Genomic DNA, 17,574 nt, shown 5'->3' with positions numbered 1-17,574 from the left:
ACCATTTGTAATATCAACAAGGCTCCAGTGTCATGTAGGGCATTTGATGGTACCAGTCGATGGTGTCATGCACCTGAAAGCCATTTACCGTCTATAGACAACCCTACTGAAGAAGAAGACCATGCAGTGATCCAATTGGCTGATGCCTTCCTAGCTCATAGGAAGTCCCACCCTAATTGACGACAGTTGATTGCTCTGCGGTTCTACCCCGTTGAATGTTCTCTTGTTATGAGCAGAACTCCGAAAACACGCTTTCAGTCAACTTTCCATCGAAGATGCTTTTTAGTCCAGGACTAGGCTTAGTCTAGGTCTAGGAATCTAGCCCTAAATGTTTTGTCGTCTGTTTGTGTAGGTGGGCTATTTGAATAGTAGGGACAACACATACACACTGAAGGACAGCCTGTACAAGGATCTTCAGAAAAACTGGTCAGGCTATACTACAGGAGACCAACAGCTACTGAAGAGGATCCTAGTGCGGTAATACACACACACACACACACACACACACACACACACACAGAGCTGAGGGCAAGTATGACACTAAATCACCTCACAATTTATTTTTTATATTAAATGACTGACTATGACATCTACCGTCTGTTTGTATGCAGGAAGTTGTGTCAGCCCCAGAACCTCCTGTCAGTCCCTGAGACCCAGGTCAGCCCCCTCCGGGACACACCCAACTCCTCACCTGCACAGGTAAGTAAGCCCCACCCCACTCTACCTGTCAATCTAGGGCCCTAAACCAATTCAGATGCATCCCTCCTCCCTACCTGGCTCCCTTCCTTAAAGTAATGACTGATATGATATGATGGGATTGGCATAACTATGTTTTTACGACATATGTCCTGTTTCTCCCTCTTGTCAGAGACAACCAATAGCAACAGAATACACTGATCCTCTGGCCAATAAGAAGCCCAGGATATCTCACATGACCAGCAAGCCAATCAACGGCAAGCTGAGTCTGAGCTCATCCAAGGGGAGAGAGGCTGTCCAGGGGCCGGGACAGAGTACCATGGCAACAGAGGACAACAGCAGCGCTACCTCACTTGACCCCCCGCAACCTTTTGATCGCTTGTCAGAGGTCGGCGACCAGAATGTATGCGTGGCGGAATGTTTAGGTTTAAAGGGCTCAGCACCCATCACTGAGTCACACCCTGGTCTCCCCACTTCCCACACACAGAGCCCCCATGTCAACAGCATACACAGCATAGCCAGGAGGAAGAGCAAACATAGACAACGAGACAAGGTGACAAGTTTTTATTTGTATTTCTTGTTTTGTTGTTTCAATTATTATATTATGTACATACAGGATTGCATTCATACAGGAAATTATTATCGAATTGTCAAGATATATAATTCATGAATGCTAAGCACTTTGGGCTTGTAGTGTTAAAGTGTGTTAATCTAAAGTTTATTGTTGTTATTGTTTGTGGAGGGGAGGGTGAAGGGCATAGACAGAGGAGGAGGAGGAGGAGGCTCCAGCACAGACAGTCTGAAGAGCAAAGCTTCCTTCAGCTGTACAGGTGGGTACTGGAGCTCACTGTACTTCCATGGATCAACAGTGTGAACAGGCGTTGTGTTTTAGTGCAATGGCGACCTCTAGTGTTCATTGCTGCGTCGTGGCTATACTCACAGTTATACTCAGTTTGTTCTATTATGTTTCCTTTCCTTTTCTTTTAGAACGTGACGGAATGTTCTACAGCGCAAGTGTTCATTCAACAGCCAGAGACATGACAGACTACTTGTTGTAAGAATTCCTCCCCCATCATCAGACACACACTCAAGCACACATACATTCTGTTTTGATGAGAAGTTTTTAAGAGACAGGTGAAACTTTGTGTGTGCGAGCGTGCTACTGACTGTGTTTGTCCCTCCTCTCTCTCTGTAGGAAGTACACTGTGATCTGTAATCGTGAGCAGAGACTGAGCTATAAACAGGACTTCAATGTGGAATACAGCGAGTACCGTGGTTTACATGCACGCATCGACGGCGTCACGCGCCAGTTCACCAACCTTGACACACAGCGCAAGCAGATGATCCATGGAACACACAAATACAAGGTATGGTCACGCACGCACACACACACACACACACACCAACTATGATACTGACAACAACGTCTGTATATTCACTGACCATGACCAGTGATATAATACCAGCAGTCTGCTCAACATTAACAAGTGCACACGTAACACCACCATGCTTCCAAGACATGCTATTTATGATTAACAAGCTTTTTTCTATTTTTTTCTATTTTTTTATTTTTTTTTTACCCCTTTTTAGTCAGTCCATAATAAAATTCTACAGGAGTATCGTAAAATAAAAAAGGTATGAAAAAGGCGTCAGATCACACCTCCATACTTGAATGTCAGAACAGACATGTTTGTTGTGCCTCAAGCTCACTCGGTTTTCCCCTGTTCCCACAGTTGAACCCAAACTACAAACAAGACAGGATCCGCTGTGAATACCTGCACAACAAACTGGCTCACATCAAGAGACTCATCTCCCAGTATGACCAACAACAGCTTAAGGATTGACCCCGGAGCAGTACAACTAAACTGTCTCATGTAGACAGACTCAACGGCATCCTAAGTACTGACCCTGGAACTGCCACGGTGCACTGCTGCCAAGGAGAGAGAGACTCTCTCTACTGTAAGGGCCAAGATGGTGCAAACCAGGGGAACTGCAGTGTCCTGGAATTATATCCCTTCCATAGAAATAGAATGAGAACTAAAACTTCCAAATGGAACACCAAAGATGGCTGCCAGTACACCTATCACGGGCATGTCCATTCTACTCATTCTATTTAGATGATCCCTCCTTTGCCATGTCTTTGATGGAGACAGTTTAGACCAATGTTGTTGATGCAGTGTTATTCTGTCCAGTGCAGATCCAAGAGGGCAATTCACTCATAGGTGTTTTGTTTCAATGAGAGTGTAATTCCACTCCCCTTGTGTATGGAAAGTGGTTCTGAGTGTTTTTGAACCTGTGCTGTTGCCATGTGGCCGTTATGAATCCGGAGACTGCAGCACCGCCAAAGCTTTGGCTCATTGTCACTGTTTTACCATCCAACTGTTTATTCAACAACTGAGATTGTTCTCTTGTCATAAACCACAAGTCATAACTTGGGGATTTGAGTTCAGATTAATTGTACTACTACTACTACTACTGTATTGTTAACACTGTATTTTTGCTACTGCAAAAAGGAATGTGTATAACCTCAATTGTTTTGTTTTTGGATTATTTTTCATAATCTTATCATGCTTTCACACTCAATGATGTCAAATGCGTCCACCTACAGGATATTGTACAGATAAAGTCATGGAGAGAGCCTATGTGGTGCATGTTTAAAGCACATCATTCAGATTCAGCAACTGTACTGTATTACTGTTTTTCTGTATTCCTCTGCTGGCCTGATTTCCAGTATTTGGCACCCTGTAGATAAGTGCGTCCCCAAATACTGGGTTGAAACTTTTAGGTGTCTCCACTCTGTTGACTCCTTCTGGGTAGTGATCCTAGTAGTGGAAACATTGGTTTTGTTAACTTTGCGGATAAAAATAAATAAATCCCAAAAGCTTTAGGTTGGACACAAGTTTTCAAAGGGATTTGGGAGCCACTGCCTTTATATCTCAGACATTGCCTCTTTATAATATATGAATATTAAAATGCAGCACTTTATTCTATTGCGTTTGTGTTCTTTAATTTCCACCCATACTTGCTAGGGTTCAGGGGAAACCCTCATGCAATACAAAACAAACAATGGAGTGAATACAGGATGACACAGCGTTTTTCAACTGCTCAGAAGCAATTTAGAGGGCATCAGTAGAAGCAGGAGCATTCATACAAGAGGACCTGACTGCTAGTGGTTAGAGTTTGGAGTTAGGATTGGAGCTAGAGCCTTTTTCGCCAAGGATTGACCGGTAAATTTGGAAGTGCTGATTTGACAAATTTCGGAAGGTTTATTGTGTAATGTGTACATGACATTGTACACAGCAGGTCTCAATGCTTTAAGCCACGTTTACTGATCATGAACCATAAGTCATGTGTTCGCTTTTCCGTTGAGGGTGGAGTTCCATTTGGGGGAATCAAGTGTTAACTCAGGGATAAAGACCCGCCCTTTCGATTAACCTTTTTAAACCAGATTTCGTCTCATATGAGTACAGTAAAGGGCAAATGCAGTGAACTCTCCTCGTACACAGTGAGTATTATGCCTGTATCGTTTTTATCTGTGACAAACATCAATGCAAACTATTAATTCGGTTCACGTTTGGCGAACGAGCAAACTAGCAAAAACCTGTCAACCATGAAGGCCTACAATTAATTTGTAGCTACACCGTTGATGCGTTATGAAATCTGCAGTAATTTATTTTTTTTCCTGTCGAAGCTTGGCTATGAGAAGTCCCATCACTTCACATCGCAAAGTGTGCTTGTGCTTTCACTAATCCGCAATATTTGTGGGGATACGTTATTAGCTCTCGATTAAAAAACGCATTTGGATTGTTTAAAACTAACTATTCGGGAATGTCACACAGATCAACATTACATTTAAAATTCGCATCGAATCATTCTTGTAGATAAGATAAATATTCATCTTCGTAGTAAATAATATACCAATCACGTGGGATCACATGACTCTCATTTGGCCGGAATCGTGGTAATATACACGCAACATAAATCCTTGTTTGTTCATTTGTAGCGTAGAATTTAGGGAGGGCCACACATACTTTATAATTACGGTAGCGTAGTATGCAAACAAGGAAACATTCAAACAAGTGTCAATCTATCGTACTAGGTCATTTAAGAGGAACTTTCTTACAATGCCATTTCACAATGTATCCAAAGAAGCATTGATTGGGTCTGCCACACTTGGAGTTGTGTTTGTGGCTGGTTACTGTATCGGTAAGGGAGGGGGTGATCTAACATGCCTGCTTTTTCTCAACATGAGATGTCAAAATCGAGTGTTTATGATGTTGAACAGTCGCTGTGACACTGACAGACGGGATTGGGATCATCCGTTTTTTTTTTTTTTTTTACCTGTCAATTAAACACAACACGAACCACAGCTCTTTCATGTTGCATTGATACTCATCAGTTTACATGTTTCTATCCTCAGGCAAAAGAAGATCCCCATTTTCCAGTATGGACATTTTCAAGAGCCACTCTGGGGCAAAAGATAACCCATTAATGCAATATGTCCTCAATCATTCCATGAGGGAGCATCCGGCATTGAAAAAACTCAGATTGGTAAAGACATCCTGATTTCCAGATTATCTTTCTCAATATTTATTATCAAACATCTGTTTATCTTGCTTGCCTGTAGGCATATATTTGCTTATCAAAGTGTGCGTCTTTTGGCAGAATTGCACCATGTAGGCCTACTGTATGGGAAATGAAATAGAAATTCACAATATATGTTTTATATCATATCAACTTTTGTCTTTTGTTTTTGTTGCAAAACTGATAAACGTAATTCCCCTTCATTTTCTTCTGCCAGAGGACAATGGAGGATTCCTTGAACTTCATTATGGTTGCCTGTGAGCAATCACAGTTAATGGCTAACCTTGCAAGACTTATCCAAGCCAAGAAAGCAATAGAGATTGGTATGCACATTATATTCTTTGGTGTTTTAACAATTAGTGTACACAATAATTAATCTCAAGGCTGCTAAATAGACAGTGTTGCTTTATACAAAACATTTGCAATATGTCATGTAATTTATGTATTATCATTAGAGCCTGTCACTCAATGATTTTTTTCAAAAATGAGTTGTCAGCTATAACATTAGTTGATTCATCTGTTCGATCTCCTTTCTGTTTAACTGATAAAAGTCAAATGGATTATCATCCATAATACCACATGATACCACACAGATGTTGTTGTAAATTTGTTGTATCTGATTTGTCTATAGGAGTGTACACCGGTTACAATACTTTGAGTGTGGCACTGGTTTTGCCAGAGGATGGCAATATGGTGGCCTGTGATGTCAACGAAAACTACACTAACATTGGCAAACCCTTCTGGAAAGAGGTGATATTGGATTCTCTTTTGATTCAAAGGTTCAGGTTTACAGTCAATTAAATTAACTCTGTTTCATGCTTTTGTTAGAGCTAGCATGATAACTTAATTGAATATGTGTGTCATACACACCATTGAAATGTTGCTATTCTGGTGTGTTCAGTTCAGTCCACACATGGTTATTAAAACAAATAATAATAATAATATTTCCATTTTGCCAAGTGCTGAATGCAGAGGATAGGTTCTGTATAAAATCAGTCTTAATTACACATTTTTCAGATGAAAAGCATTCAGACATGTTTTATGTTCCAACAGCATTCTCCCTCGCGCTGATTAATTCAGCTGTACACACGCTCATGCTCATTAGAACTTCTCTTTGCTTTCATCAACAACGTATTTCCAACTTGCACTCCAGGTAACAGATACGATTCTGATTGAAACTAGTTTTTGTGCATTTGCATGCAATCAGAAAATCCGTCTCACTCTAGTTTGCAGAGGACTGATTGCACCTGGAGACTTGACTTGGGTGTTTATTGATTTAAGATATGCCAAAGACAAAGCACTATGGTACAAGACTCACCTGTGTTAATCATTAATCATGTTGCTGGTTAGCATTCGTTTGTGTTTTTACACATACAGTACAGTATTTTATACTGTCTTTATTTAATAATCAAATATACCATGCAACAATGATCAATGCAGACTTCTGCCTGTACACAGTGCCCCCTCAAAGTCATTAAAGAATTGGAGAGACTGGCTGTGGATATTTGATAAATTGATGGAGAAGTAACAGACTGGCATTTTATCATATGAAGAGTGTCAGTACAGGCAGATCTCTGCAGAGCCAATAGCACCAACACTCTCACCTGATAACGGAAGTATTTTGAAATACTCCCCAAACACTGTCAAGCAAAACTCTTCCTTTTATACCTTTTAATTTCATACAGCACAGAGTATCTTTCAGAAAGAGAAATATGTCCTTGAGTAACTAATTAGAATTTCTTCTTCTTCTTCTTCTTTACAGGCTGGTGTTGACCATAAGATTGATCTGCGCATACAACCAGCATTGAAAACTCTAGGTACAGTATTCATATGTTCATATCAATGACTGTTAATGAGAAGGTTCATATACTGTATATGTTAACATGTTTGTTAATGTTCTTACTAGTCCTAAAACGTTAGAGTTATGGTTAACCCTAGGGGTTAGGGTTTAGGGTTCCTATGTTCATACATTGTCCTCTTATTCAGATGATCTCCTGGCTGCTGGAGAGGCTGGAACCTTTGACTTTGTCTTCATTGATGCAGACAAAGCCAATTATGATAACTACTATGAAAAATCCCTTCAGCTACTGAGGAAAGGAGGCATCATTGCCATTGATAACGTAAGTAGATCGGTAGTCCAGCTTTTTGAAGTGCCTCATTGATGATATGGCTCTTCTGCGAAGGCCCTATGCAAAGGACAAAAAAAAAGAAAAAGATTTACTAATTGATCTTCAGGTTACCACAACGTCTCAAAATACATACTTTAATTGATGGACAGCTGTAAGAAAAAGCCTAGAGACATGATGATGGTGATGATGATGGTGTGGTCTTTGCCCCTGGCTCCATCTTGTACTCAAAGCACATCATTTAATTGATGGACAGTTGTTAGCAAAAAAGCCTAGAGACACGATGATGATGATGATGATGATGTGGTATTTTCCCCCTGGCTCCATCTCATCCTGCAGGTGCTCTGGAGTGGGAAGGTGGTTAACCCTGCAGATGATGATGTGGATACCCAGGCCATAGACAAGCTGAACAAAAAGCTGCACAAGGACATCAGGATCAACCTGAGCATGCTCACTGTGGGAGATGGGCTAACATTGGCCTTTAAACTATAAATGTAGTAATGCTTACAGTGAGAAGTAGCTTTGCATAATCAATCAGGGGTATCTTCATGGTATAGGGTTGCTATATTTTTCTCAAGTGCACATTTTCTATCATGCCAGTAGCTGTCGCACTGCCTTGAATGAGGTAATTGGACCATGGTGTGAGTAAGAATGATGTTGCTGTAAAATGAGACAACTGTTTGGCCTTGCGTGTGGTGTTTGCAATACTTGGAGTTCAATGTGATGGATTAATAGGTCTAAGTAAAAGAACCAAAGTAACCAAATACAGATTTTTAATAAGTCTACAAAATGTGTACACAAGTATGTCATACTATGATGTGTACATGTTTGAAATAAATGTAATTGTGATCTTTGTTGAGCTGCTCAGCATAACATTCTAAAACGTGAGTTGTTTGCTTATTGTCATACATTGTCATTATCTATTTTTATCTCAACAAAATGATACATATATGGATTCTGATTCATTGCTTTTGTACAAATGACAAATGCTCTGGGTTTAACACTTTTTTTTTTTTTTGCCATGCAACAACCATACCGGCTTTTGTCATAAAGAAACCTTGTTTTCAAAGACCTTTCTCCATGAGCACCTCGCTAGCGCCCTTGCAAATCTGGTTTCTACGGCCAGGATATGTGTCAAGCCCTTGTGTTCTTCATCCAACCTGCAATAACATGAACTGTATTGGCCCATCAGCATACTGTTGAGCCTGTTGCAACAAATATTTCAAAGAGGCAGTAAATCCTATCTGTGTTCTCTGAGCTCCAATAAGCTCCATCTAGCCCCATTAAGACTTCCGGTTTCGCTTATCGCCGTTTTCGCGACGTCAAAATAAAGTTAAAATATGAATGGAAAGTGATGGTATCACAATATTTTCTCTTATTTTTGCTGAAATGAGCTCAAATTACGCAACAAGGAGTATATACAATTTTGAAAAAGTAATTTTGAGCTTTAAAATGTACATGTTGGTGGAATTACAAGTAATTTTACACATGCCTATTATATTTGTATCAACTGGACTGTACAAAACTATTTTTCAAAGATTACATCTCTTGGTACCACTCTACTTGGGAGCACTTCCAGAATGTATATCAGGTGAGTTTGAATCTAGAGCAATGTCATTGCAAATGTTGCTGGCTATTAACTGCGGCTATACAGCTCAAAGTACCCAATCTGGACTGTAGGACACAATCTGGACTGAACAGAGCTATTTTTCAAAGATTTCAATACATCTCAGGTACCACTCTATTCCTCAACACTTCCAGAATACATATCAGGTGAGTTAGAATCTAGAGCGATGTCATTGCAAATGTTGCTGGCTATTTACTCCATCCTCCCAAACCCCACAGCCCCGCCTCTGGCCCTGTCTCCCAAACCCCCCTTGAGTATATCTACATGTACCAGTCAAGTTAGTAAATTTGCGTACCTGATCACTATCTTTTCATGGACATAGTTAAAAGAGAAGTTTTATATTCATCCAGGTTATAAGATTGGGAGTATTACGGGTTTGCAACTGGATCAACACCAGTTCAACACACGGTTTAAGAGGGTGCTATCGTCCTTTTGGTACTGGAGGATGGAATTAAAAACAAGTCAAGTATATCTCCAGGCCTTAACGGTAAGTGCCAAAGTAGCTTGTAGGATTTTAAATGACCCTTAACTTAACTAGGTTGGCCGCTACAATCACTTGAATATGCACAAATATTGCATGAGAGATGTAAGCCTCCATAGCCTATTATCAACAGGATTGTCAAACATTAGGGTTTAATTACCATTAGGGTTTAGTCTCTGTACCAAAGATGATCATTTCTGCAAGATGTGTAGATCCTGCTTTGATCCATTATTACAAAATAACACCAAATAGATGGGTTGACAACATCAAGCTGATTATTGTTCTTAAACAAGTTAATGACAGCAATATCTGCAAATGAGACGTGGCCAACAGAAAAAACAAAACAAACAAGAGTTTTCAGAATCACTCGCAGCAGGGACCACCAGGGGAGTTGATTGGGCAGCAGAAGTTGTGTTGGTAGTTTGGATTGGTTGGATAGCAGGAGTTGGTTGGGGAGCTGGATTTATCTGAGGAGTACGGTTTGGCTGGGTAGCAACTTGGTTGCTACTCTGTATGGTTGTGTACTGTATGAGATATTGTGGATAAACTTGAGTCTTCTCAAAAATGACAAACAAGGAAGGATCAATCATGTCATCCACACAGCTGTCGTAGAGAACAGCTCCACTCTTGTCTTTCGGAGGTGGTTTCACATCGTCACGGCATCCCAGACCATAGTCTCCCACTAGTACCTGGCACACAAACATGGATCGGACTCCGCTCTTGGCTGTGTAGCAGTGTGAGTATACAGCATCCCTGGCAAAATAACTCCCTGAAAACACAATATTTTGTGCAGTCAGTCCTGATATAATTTGGTACCTGAGTTGCAGATATTCATATTGTTACCTGTTTCAGGTACAGTTACTTTGCCCTGAATATCCAAATGCCAACATTTCTCTGTGATTGTGTTGTCAGGACCTGAGTAGGCATGAACTGTGGATCTTGACCCATATAGCATGATTTTCACAAGAACATGAAAAAGGTGGCTTGGCGGTAGCTTATGTTTCCCTGGACACTTTGAATGTTGTTGAGTTACTGTATTTTAGAGCCACAACATTTCACAATAGCCTTAGACCTTCTATGCCACTCATCTACTTCCACCAATGTTGTTGGTCTTTGTAACTGATTGCACCTCACCCTTTCCATAACTGGTTCCATTTTTCCCACATACTCTCCAGTCGAAGTTATCATTGCAAATGCTGTGAACGTTTTGGGACTCAGTTCCATGGAAGAGCTGTTTCTCTGTGATGCTTTTCCCAGATTTTCTTCTCATCTGATCCCTTTGTCTGAAAAAGGCAAATGTCATACATTTTAATTTCAACTTGCAAAGCTACAGTACAGTATCTCTCAAAGAGGTAGTGCGTAAGACAAAAACAGCAGATTGGGACCTACAGTAGTATGACACAACTATTAAAATTATCTTTGTTTCAAAAGTAGTCATACTTTTAGTATGGTATGGTATTTGTCTACTTATTCATCTATCAAACACATAATGATTGCTGACTGAAGCATAGTGTTTTTTGTTAAAGCATACCTGCTTAATGTAAACCCTTTTGATAAGTGTCACCATCAGAATATTAACAATAACTGAATGCACGTACAGGTAAAAAAACACCCACAGGGCAGGGTTCTGCACTCTTTCGATGCTGAGTACATTGCACTCCTTCATGGTTTTCTTAAAGAGGTCCAGGATATCCTTGAACTCCTTTGTCTCATGCTGTAGCTGGACTCTCTGAAGACACACATCACAATATGCCAGTGTTACCCTGCATTCAAACTGAATACTACATTGTTTCTTGACATAATCAAGATTGTCACGTGTAGGTGTTCCTTCTGGGCTTCAAATTTTGTGGGTAACCAATCTAGCGGCTGGACCGTTTCCCTCCTGATCGGTAGTTGCCAAAGTCACAGCTGATGATTTTCATAGAATAGAGCTTGTTTCAATTTTGGTCGCATTGCCAATGGTTGTGTCGCTCAATGTCTCCTCATGCCGCCTTGAGATATCCCAATTCCAGGAGTTAGATATCCCAATTCCAGGAGTGAGATATCCCATTTCCAGGAGCTGTTCTTATAATGTTCTTATAATGTAAGCTTGTGAGAAATATCATACACTAACACAACCTCTTGCTAGTTTTATATAGCTATGTCACTACATTCAACCACACTGCACCCTTTTATGATTTATCCCACAATGATCACTTATCGCAACACTTTGACATTATTAATATAAAAGCCAGGTATAGCTTCTGTGACACCACAGTGGCCTGTGCAGAGAGAAACCACCACTCTCCCCAAACTACACCTCCCATGATCCAGCAGATTCAAAATCGGCCGTCTTGGATCCACCTGAGCAGTGTTAGTCAATCAGCCCTGCTGCTAGCTGATCAGCAGGACTAATTGGAACATGATTAAAAGGTAGCAAGAAGGGCACCAAAAAAGTAGAGGTTGGAGAGTAGTTGTTTTTTATTGTGTAATAAATTGGATTTTGGAAATAATTCTCCTTTTGAGTTATTGAGTTACTTTATGTTGGATAAGTAACTTTTCAGTTTGTACTTGTAAATGGCATGTTGTAGAAGGTTACATAAACTGTTTTTGTGATTTCTCTTGGTTTTTAGAAGAAGGCTCCAAAAGCCAAATATGTCATTTTTTAAACTGCAAAGCTCCCAGCGTATTGATGGTCTTTAGATGTTGTACATAAAAAATGTGGTGAATCCAAACTTTTGCTGCAATGTTATGTTTAATTTTGTGGGACCACTTCCGTGTTTCCTCTTCACATCTATCGCTTCACTTCTCCCCTCATCGCTTGAGTCTAACAAAACAAAATATATCATTGCGAAAACAAATGCGCCAAAATGTCCAAAATGTCCAAATGCTGGCGTCACAACCCTTCTGTGATGTCACACCTGTTATAAATAGTTTATTATTAGATTTTCATTCACCTTCTGCAGTCGAATGCTTAGTGAAAGTCAGTAAAGTGCTGAATGGGTTGTGGTGGTAATTGTCATATTTTCTGATGTCGGATATGCATGCTGGTCTTGGGTCCTCATCAGTTAACCTGTTAATTCAATTTAACTATGTATCCATAGTTGATGAGAATATTCATTGATGATGAAGTGGTTTGATGATGGAAACTTGCACACACTAGTCATTTGGGGATCAAACTGCTACAGAGAGGACAAGCTTTTGAATTTGCTTAAGCTACATTTTAGTGTTTCTGACTTCATTTTGGATGTTTGTTAGTAGAAGCTGAATGTTTTTCCTTTACCTTGGAGCCAGTAGCAGGACAACAAGAGTTGTCCCAGTGAGATGGTACACACAAAGTGTTGGAAGTGGACAAGTTTGAGGGTTTGCTTTCTCTGAAAAGATGGTGATACACACACACACACACACACACACACACACACACACACACACACACACACACACACACACAATCATCATTGGCCATTGATTCAGCTTGAACTACTCTTAAACCCCTAAGCCATCTAATAAGAAGTGGGTGCCTGGAGAGTGGAGACAAATTAAATGATATTATATTTAGGGATGGGCACTGATATGTAAAGTCGATTTTCGAAAAAAAATACATTGGTTGGGAAAAGCTTTCATGAAGGAGAGCTATAAAGAGTGTTAATCACAAGCATCAAAATAAAAAAATAAATAAAAAATAGCCTATACTCCATGGGAATTTTAGAAAAAACAATGTTGTATTAAGATTGGTTGTACTGTTGAATACTGGTCATGACAGAAAAAGGTATGGTGCAGCAATGTCTAAATCCAAACAGTGTATAAACATAGCAGATATTGCTATATCCCACACATATCGACATCAACTAATATTGATATCATATAGAATTACTGATATTGGTGCCCATCACTACTTATTCTGCCCAACACTGTCATTCAATATGTGATTTTACCCCAGAAACAAATAGATAATTCACTTGGATAAAAAAAAATTCTCCTGTTTACCTTACCCAATTTTTTTCTGCATGTCTGATGAAGATTTGAAGATTGGCCGTCTTCTTATTAGTCTTTGAGTGTGGGATTCTTTGTTTTTCTGGATCATGACTAAAAAGAATATTTCTCACACAATTACTCAAGTATCTTATAGACACACATATTGCAGTAATACAGGTGACGCTGGAACCATCTTGACATGAAATTGGGCTATGCTGTAATATGTGATATTGTAATTTGGATGACCAATCACTTTAATCTTTAGTGTATTACAAACAGGCTTTTTACATTTCATTTTTAAGATACGTAATAGATCTCTACTCTTCAACAATTTTATGAAGGACCTAATTTTTACATCTAATACAGGCCTACCGTTCAGATTTACTTCATAGGTGTGTCGTCTAACAGTGAACTCATACACCTCACTGGGGGACGTCAGGTACAGCCTCTCTAGATCCTCTGCAGTCTTCATAGGTCGATCACACAACACACACACAAAATACATTAGGGACACTTGTGTATTTCATGAAGATGACAGATACTGTAGGTGAACAATAGAAAGGCACCAATGGTAGTAATTCAGAATTAATTGCAACCAATATTCTGAATGGGATGACCATCACACCGCATCAGAATTGCCTGTAGCATGCGTGAGTGTCAAGGTGAACAACAGATTTCTCCCACCATAATGACTTTGTGTGTCCTAATCAGTTGCAATTGGCCCTAGATGTATGTTTCATACTGTCTGTATCAATACATACTGATGACGAATATAGGCTCCATCTGTCATCTCCGTTCTCCCAGTACCATGCCCACTCTGTGCCCTGGGCCACTGAAGAAACCGTAGAGAGGCGCTGTACTTTACGATCCCCTTGGGTCATTGTGATAAAGTTCACAGGTTGTATCCCACGACTAGAGAACAGAACAATTTCAAAGCCTTTGGTCAATTTTCACATAGGGAAGTGAAGTGTGTTTGTCAGTTCAAGCTGAAAATCCTCTTGCATTTTTCATATAATATAAGTGTTAGGTAAAAGAAAGTCTACAGTTTCTAGTACGTTTCTAATCAGTGTTTCTTTCAGATTATCTAATGTTAAATTATTTGGTCTGTAAATCAAAACCTGAAAAATTAATAAGCTGATTTCGAGACAAGAGATAGCTAACTTAAAGACAAATCAAATGCTAGTTAATCATTAAAGCCACAATCACGTCAGCACACACAACATATCCTGAAGCTATAAGGTGTTTGTTTACATTCCTGTTGTTTGTAAACATTGAAGTAAAACTTTATATGTTGGGTTATTATGGGGTAAGATAGTTGTATCATGCTCATAAAGCTCATCTTTAAGTAATATTCTTAAAGGAGTTAAACAAGGCTCATATTAGCTATATGAAAAAAATCCCTCTGGGAAAAATGACTTGGGATTTTCGAGTTGAACTGGAAGCAAGTTCAATTTACTACATTTTGACGGCACGCTTCGGAGCCCTATGCTCATTTCCTCATAACACAGTGTATTGCATCATGACTACACGTTTATGGGCAAACTAACCTCTTGGTCTTTGCTGGGTCACAGTAGTCCCTCTCAATGGCCTCGTTGTCTGGTATGGGTGACCACTGATGTCCATCCTCTACCATCCATTGGTATGGCAATGTAGAGTCGACTCCAATACAATTATCTTAAACACATCATTGTCAGTGTAATAAGCCTTTTTGATTATGTCTGGGAAATTACAGTATTATGTTAATGTGATAGTAAAACACATTTTGTAATTCCAATCTGTTGGCATTCTTTTATAATAAAAGTCCTATATCAACTTCTTCAGAAAACATGAATAGGTTAAAAGAGATGCAGACTAAATTACAGAACATTTTGGTAACCTGTGTGACATATATTTCATACCTCCTTGACAGCAGTGTCCAATTATTGAGTCATGACAAATTTAATTTTTCTCTGAATGAATTTCAGATAAGGTAAGACAACATAAAAAAAAAAAAAAGGCTAACCCCAAGCAGGGGAAAAAATGGCCCCCTCATCCATCGCAAAATCCCCCTCCAAAGAAGGCTGCAGCAACTCAATGCAATTCTGCTCTTACTACATACCACTGCTCTTCTGTACATATCTGTCTATACTGTTCATAATTTGTCTATACTGTTCATAATGCACATATCCTTATATTTTTCTTTTAATACTACTGTTAATACACTGCACATATCTGTACATATTGTACATACCTGTTTATACTGTTCATACGGCATTCCATATTTATTCTGCTATTTACTCTAATGTTACTATTAATGCATATATACTGCTTATACTGCATTGCCGATACAGCTCATATGCTGCTTACACTGTTCATACTGCATTCTATTTATTCTGCTTATAATGCTACTGCTAATTCATATACTGCTTACACTGCACTACTTGTACTATACTGCACTACTATACTGCGCATATACTGCACTACCTGTATATACTGCTCACACTGCACTTTTCTGCTTTTTTGCACTTCTGGTTAGACGCTAACTGCATTTCCTTGTCTCTGTACTTGTACTCTGCACAATGACAATAAAATTGAATCTAATCTAATCTAATCTAATCTGGACCTTTTAAAATTGGTTTGGTGTTTCTAATACCGCCCCATCACTTTTCGCTCCAACGAAAGGAGCAAGGAATGAGATGCCTCGCCCAAATGCAAATACAAAGTCTGAGAACCAATCAATGTGCTCGCTCAGAATTCGGCTTGAATATGGACCGCTAACATGGGAGTTAAATAGAGTGAGGAAAGGTGGTTTCCTAGACCATTGTGTGCAGCGCTCGCTGTGCCACATTGGTCTAGCTTCAACTAAACAAACGGAAGGAGGCAATCATATAAAGAAATATATTACACTCAACAATAACATTTTGTACTCAACAAGGAATTGTAATTCAATATAAATGCATTACCTGGTAAATTAACATAAGGAGATGTATATCATTACCCAAATTATGTACAGTTGCTGTACCTTCACTGGCAATTTGCTGTTCCAAGCAGGTCCACACAAATTCCACGAAATCACAGATTGTCGAAATGCGCTCATTGGTGGACTCACAGTCTTGACACTGAGGGACTGACATTCTGTACAGAGGGGCAGGAAAAACAACAACACAACTCTTGCATTAGTAAGGACTGCTTCTTGTATAATTGTGGGAATTTATGATGTTCCTGTATTTCTCAGATTGTCTCCACTGAATGATTGCTGAATACTGACCGTAAACTTTGAGGGCCTCTTGTAACATCTGACCCTGGTAAAATGCACTTTAAACTTTAAACTCTAACAAACAAAGACAAAGTTAGCCTGCTGAACTGAAGCATAGGCATTAACAGAAGAAGCTGACACAAGTTTAGACAAGCTTTTCATCCTTATGTATTGTTGTCTTTGGAATGGGCACTGTATCAAAGTTACTGTTATAATCCAACTTGTTACACATACTCAAACATCTACACAGACCTGCCCCTATATGTAGGCAAGATAGCGAAAGCTTTTTTCTTAAAACAACCACTAAATCAGACCCATTGGTAGTCTAAAAACAAGGCTATATGTGTGACAGCTTACCTGCTTTTAGGAAGATCCAGTCACAAGTGTGCTCCTTGAGAAATTCAGTGTATACTGTACAAAGAAATGGCAAGGTTGCTGTGATGTGCAGAATACCCAATGCCCTTTGATATATGATGGTCAATAAGGAACTACCTAACTGGAAAAACATATAATTGCTTCCCTCTGATTGCTTTACAGTGGGTAAATAAATACTTTAAGGTCTGTATCTGTTTTCTTCTCTTTGAGCATACATTTCCTGGACTAACTAACAACCAACTATCATTGGTGAATTCACAATGGCTGTTTACAAAAATAAAACAGACTGAAAACCCTCTAACATAATGTGAGTGTGCATGGTGTTGTGTACCTTGTGATTTGTACAATGTAATGTGTGGACCTCCTGGAAAACAATGAAAATTGACCCTGAATGGACTCATGCCCTCTGATTGGGGAATTTGTTTTTCAGTATTTTCTATACCTACAGTATAGAAAGTCAAGTCAATCTCCAGATCACATACCATTGAACATGCAT

The 17,574-nt window shown here is 39.3% G+C and overlaps 2 protein-coding genes across 5 annotated transcripts in view; both read left to right on the top strand.

The window, feature by feature from the left end:
• The window catches only part of LOC310814546 (RNA polymerase II elongation factor ELL-like), a 9,293-nt gene extending 5,612 nt beyond the window's left edge, over nt 1-3,681 (top strand). The window contains exons 6-13 of one of the 2 annotated variants that reach the window (XM_083684030.1): nt 353-477; nt 612-699; nt 869-1,249; nt 1,439-1,526; nt 1,684-1,750; nt 1,892-2,063; nt 2,287-2,331; nt 2,430-3,681. In XM_083684030.1, the coding sequence (XP_083540156.1) occupies nt 353-477; nt 612-699; nt 869-1,249; nt 1,439-1,526; nt 1,684-1,750; nt 1,892-2,063; nt 2,287-2,331; nt 2,430-2,540 (1,077 nt within the window). In that variant the 3' untranslated portion in view covers nt 2,541-3,681. The remainder of the gene's footprint in view (nt 1-352; nt 478-611; nt 700-868; nt 1,250-1,438; nt 1,527-1,683; nt 1,751-1,891; nt 2,064-2,286; nt 2,332-2,429) is intronic. The other variant, XM_083684031.1, reaches the window with a different exon arrangement.
• Nucleotides 3,682-3,835: 154 nt separating this feature from the next.
• On the top strand, nt 3,836-8,289 carry LOC310813962 (catechol O-methyltransferase domain-containing protein 1-like). Of its 3 annotated transcripts, none has more exons than XM_083683164.1 (7): nt 3,836-3,923; nt 5,117-5,247; nt 5,498-5,603; nt 5,912-6,030; nt 7,043-7,097; nt 7,267-7,400; nt 7,746-8,289. In XM_083683164.1, the coding sequence occupies exons 2-7, from the start codon at nt 5,143-5,145 to the stop codon at nt 7,896-7,898; spliced, it is 672 nt and encodes a 223-aa protein (XP_083539290.1). In that variant the 5' UTR covers nt 3,836-3,923; nt 5,117-5,142; the 3' UTR covers nt 7,899-8,289. The 3 variants fall into 3 exon arrangements, with proteins under 3 accessions (XP_083539290.1, XP_083539289.1, XP_083539288.1); XM_083683163.1 differs by lacking the exon at nt 3,836-3,923 and adding an exon at nt 3,951-4,201; XM_083683162.1 differs by lacking the exon at nt 3,836-3,923 and adding an exon at nt 4,787-4,902.
• Nucleotides 8,290-17,574: the final 9,285 nt, after the last annotated feature.

Source organism: Argentina silus, assembly GCF_951799395.1.
Source record: "Argentina silus genome assembly, chromosome: 13".
NCBI lineage: Eukaryota > Metazoa > Chordata > Actinopteri > Argentiniformes > Argentinidae > Argentina > Argentina silus.
This window is presented reverse-complemented; position numbering and strand designations above follow the sequence as displayed.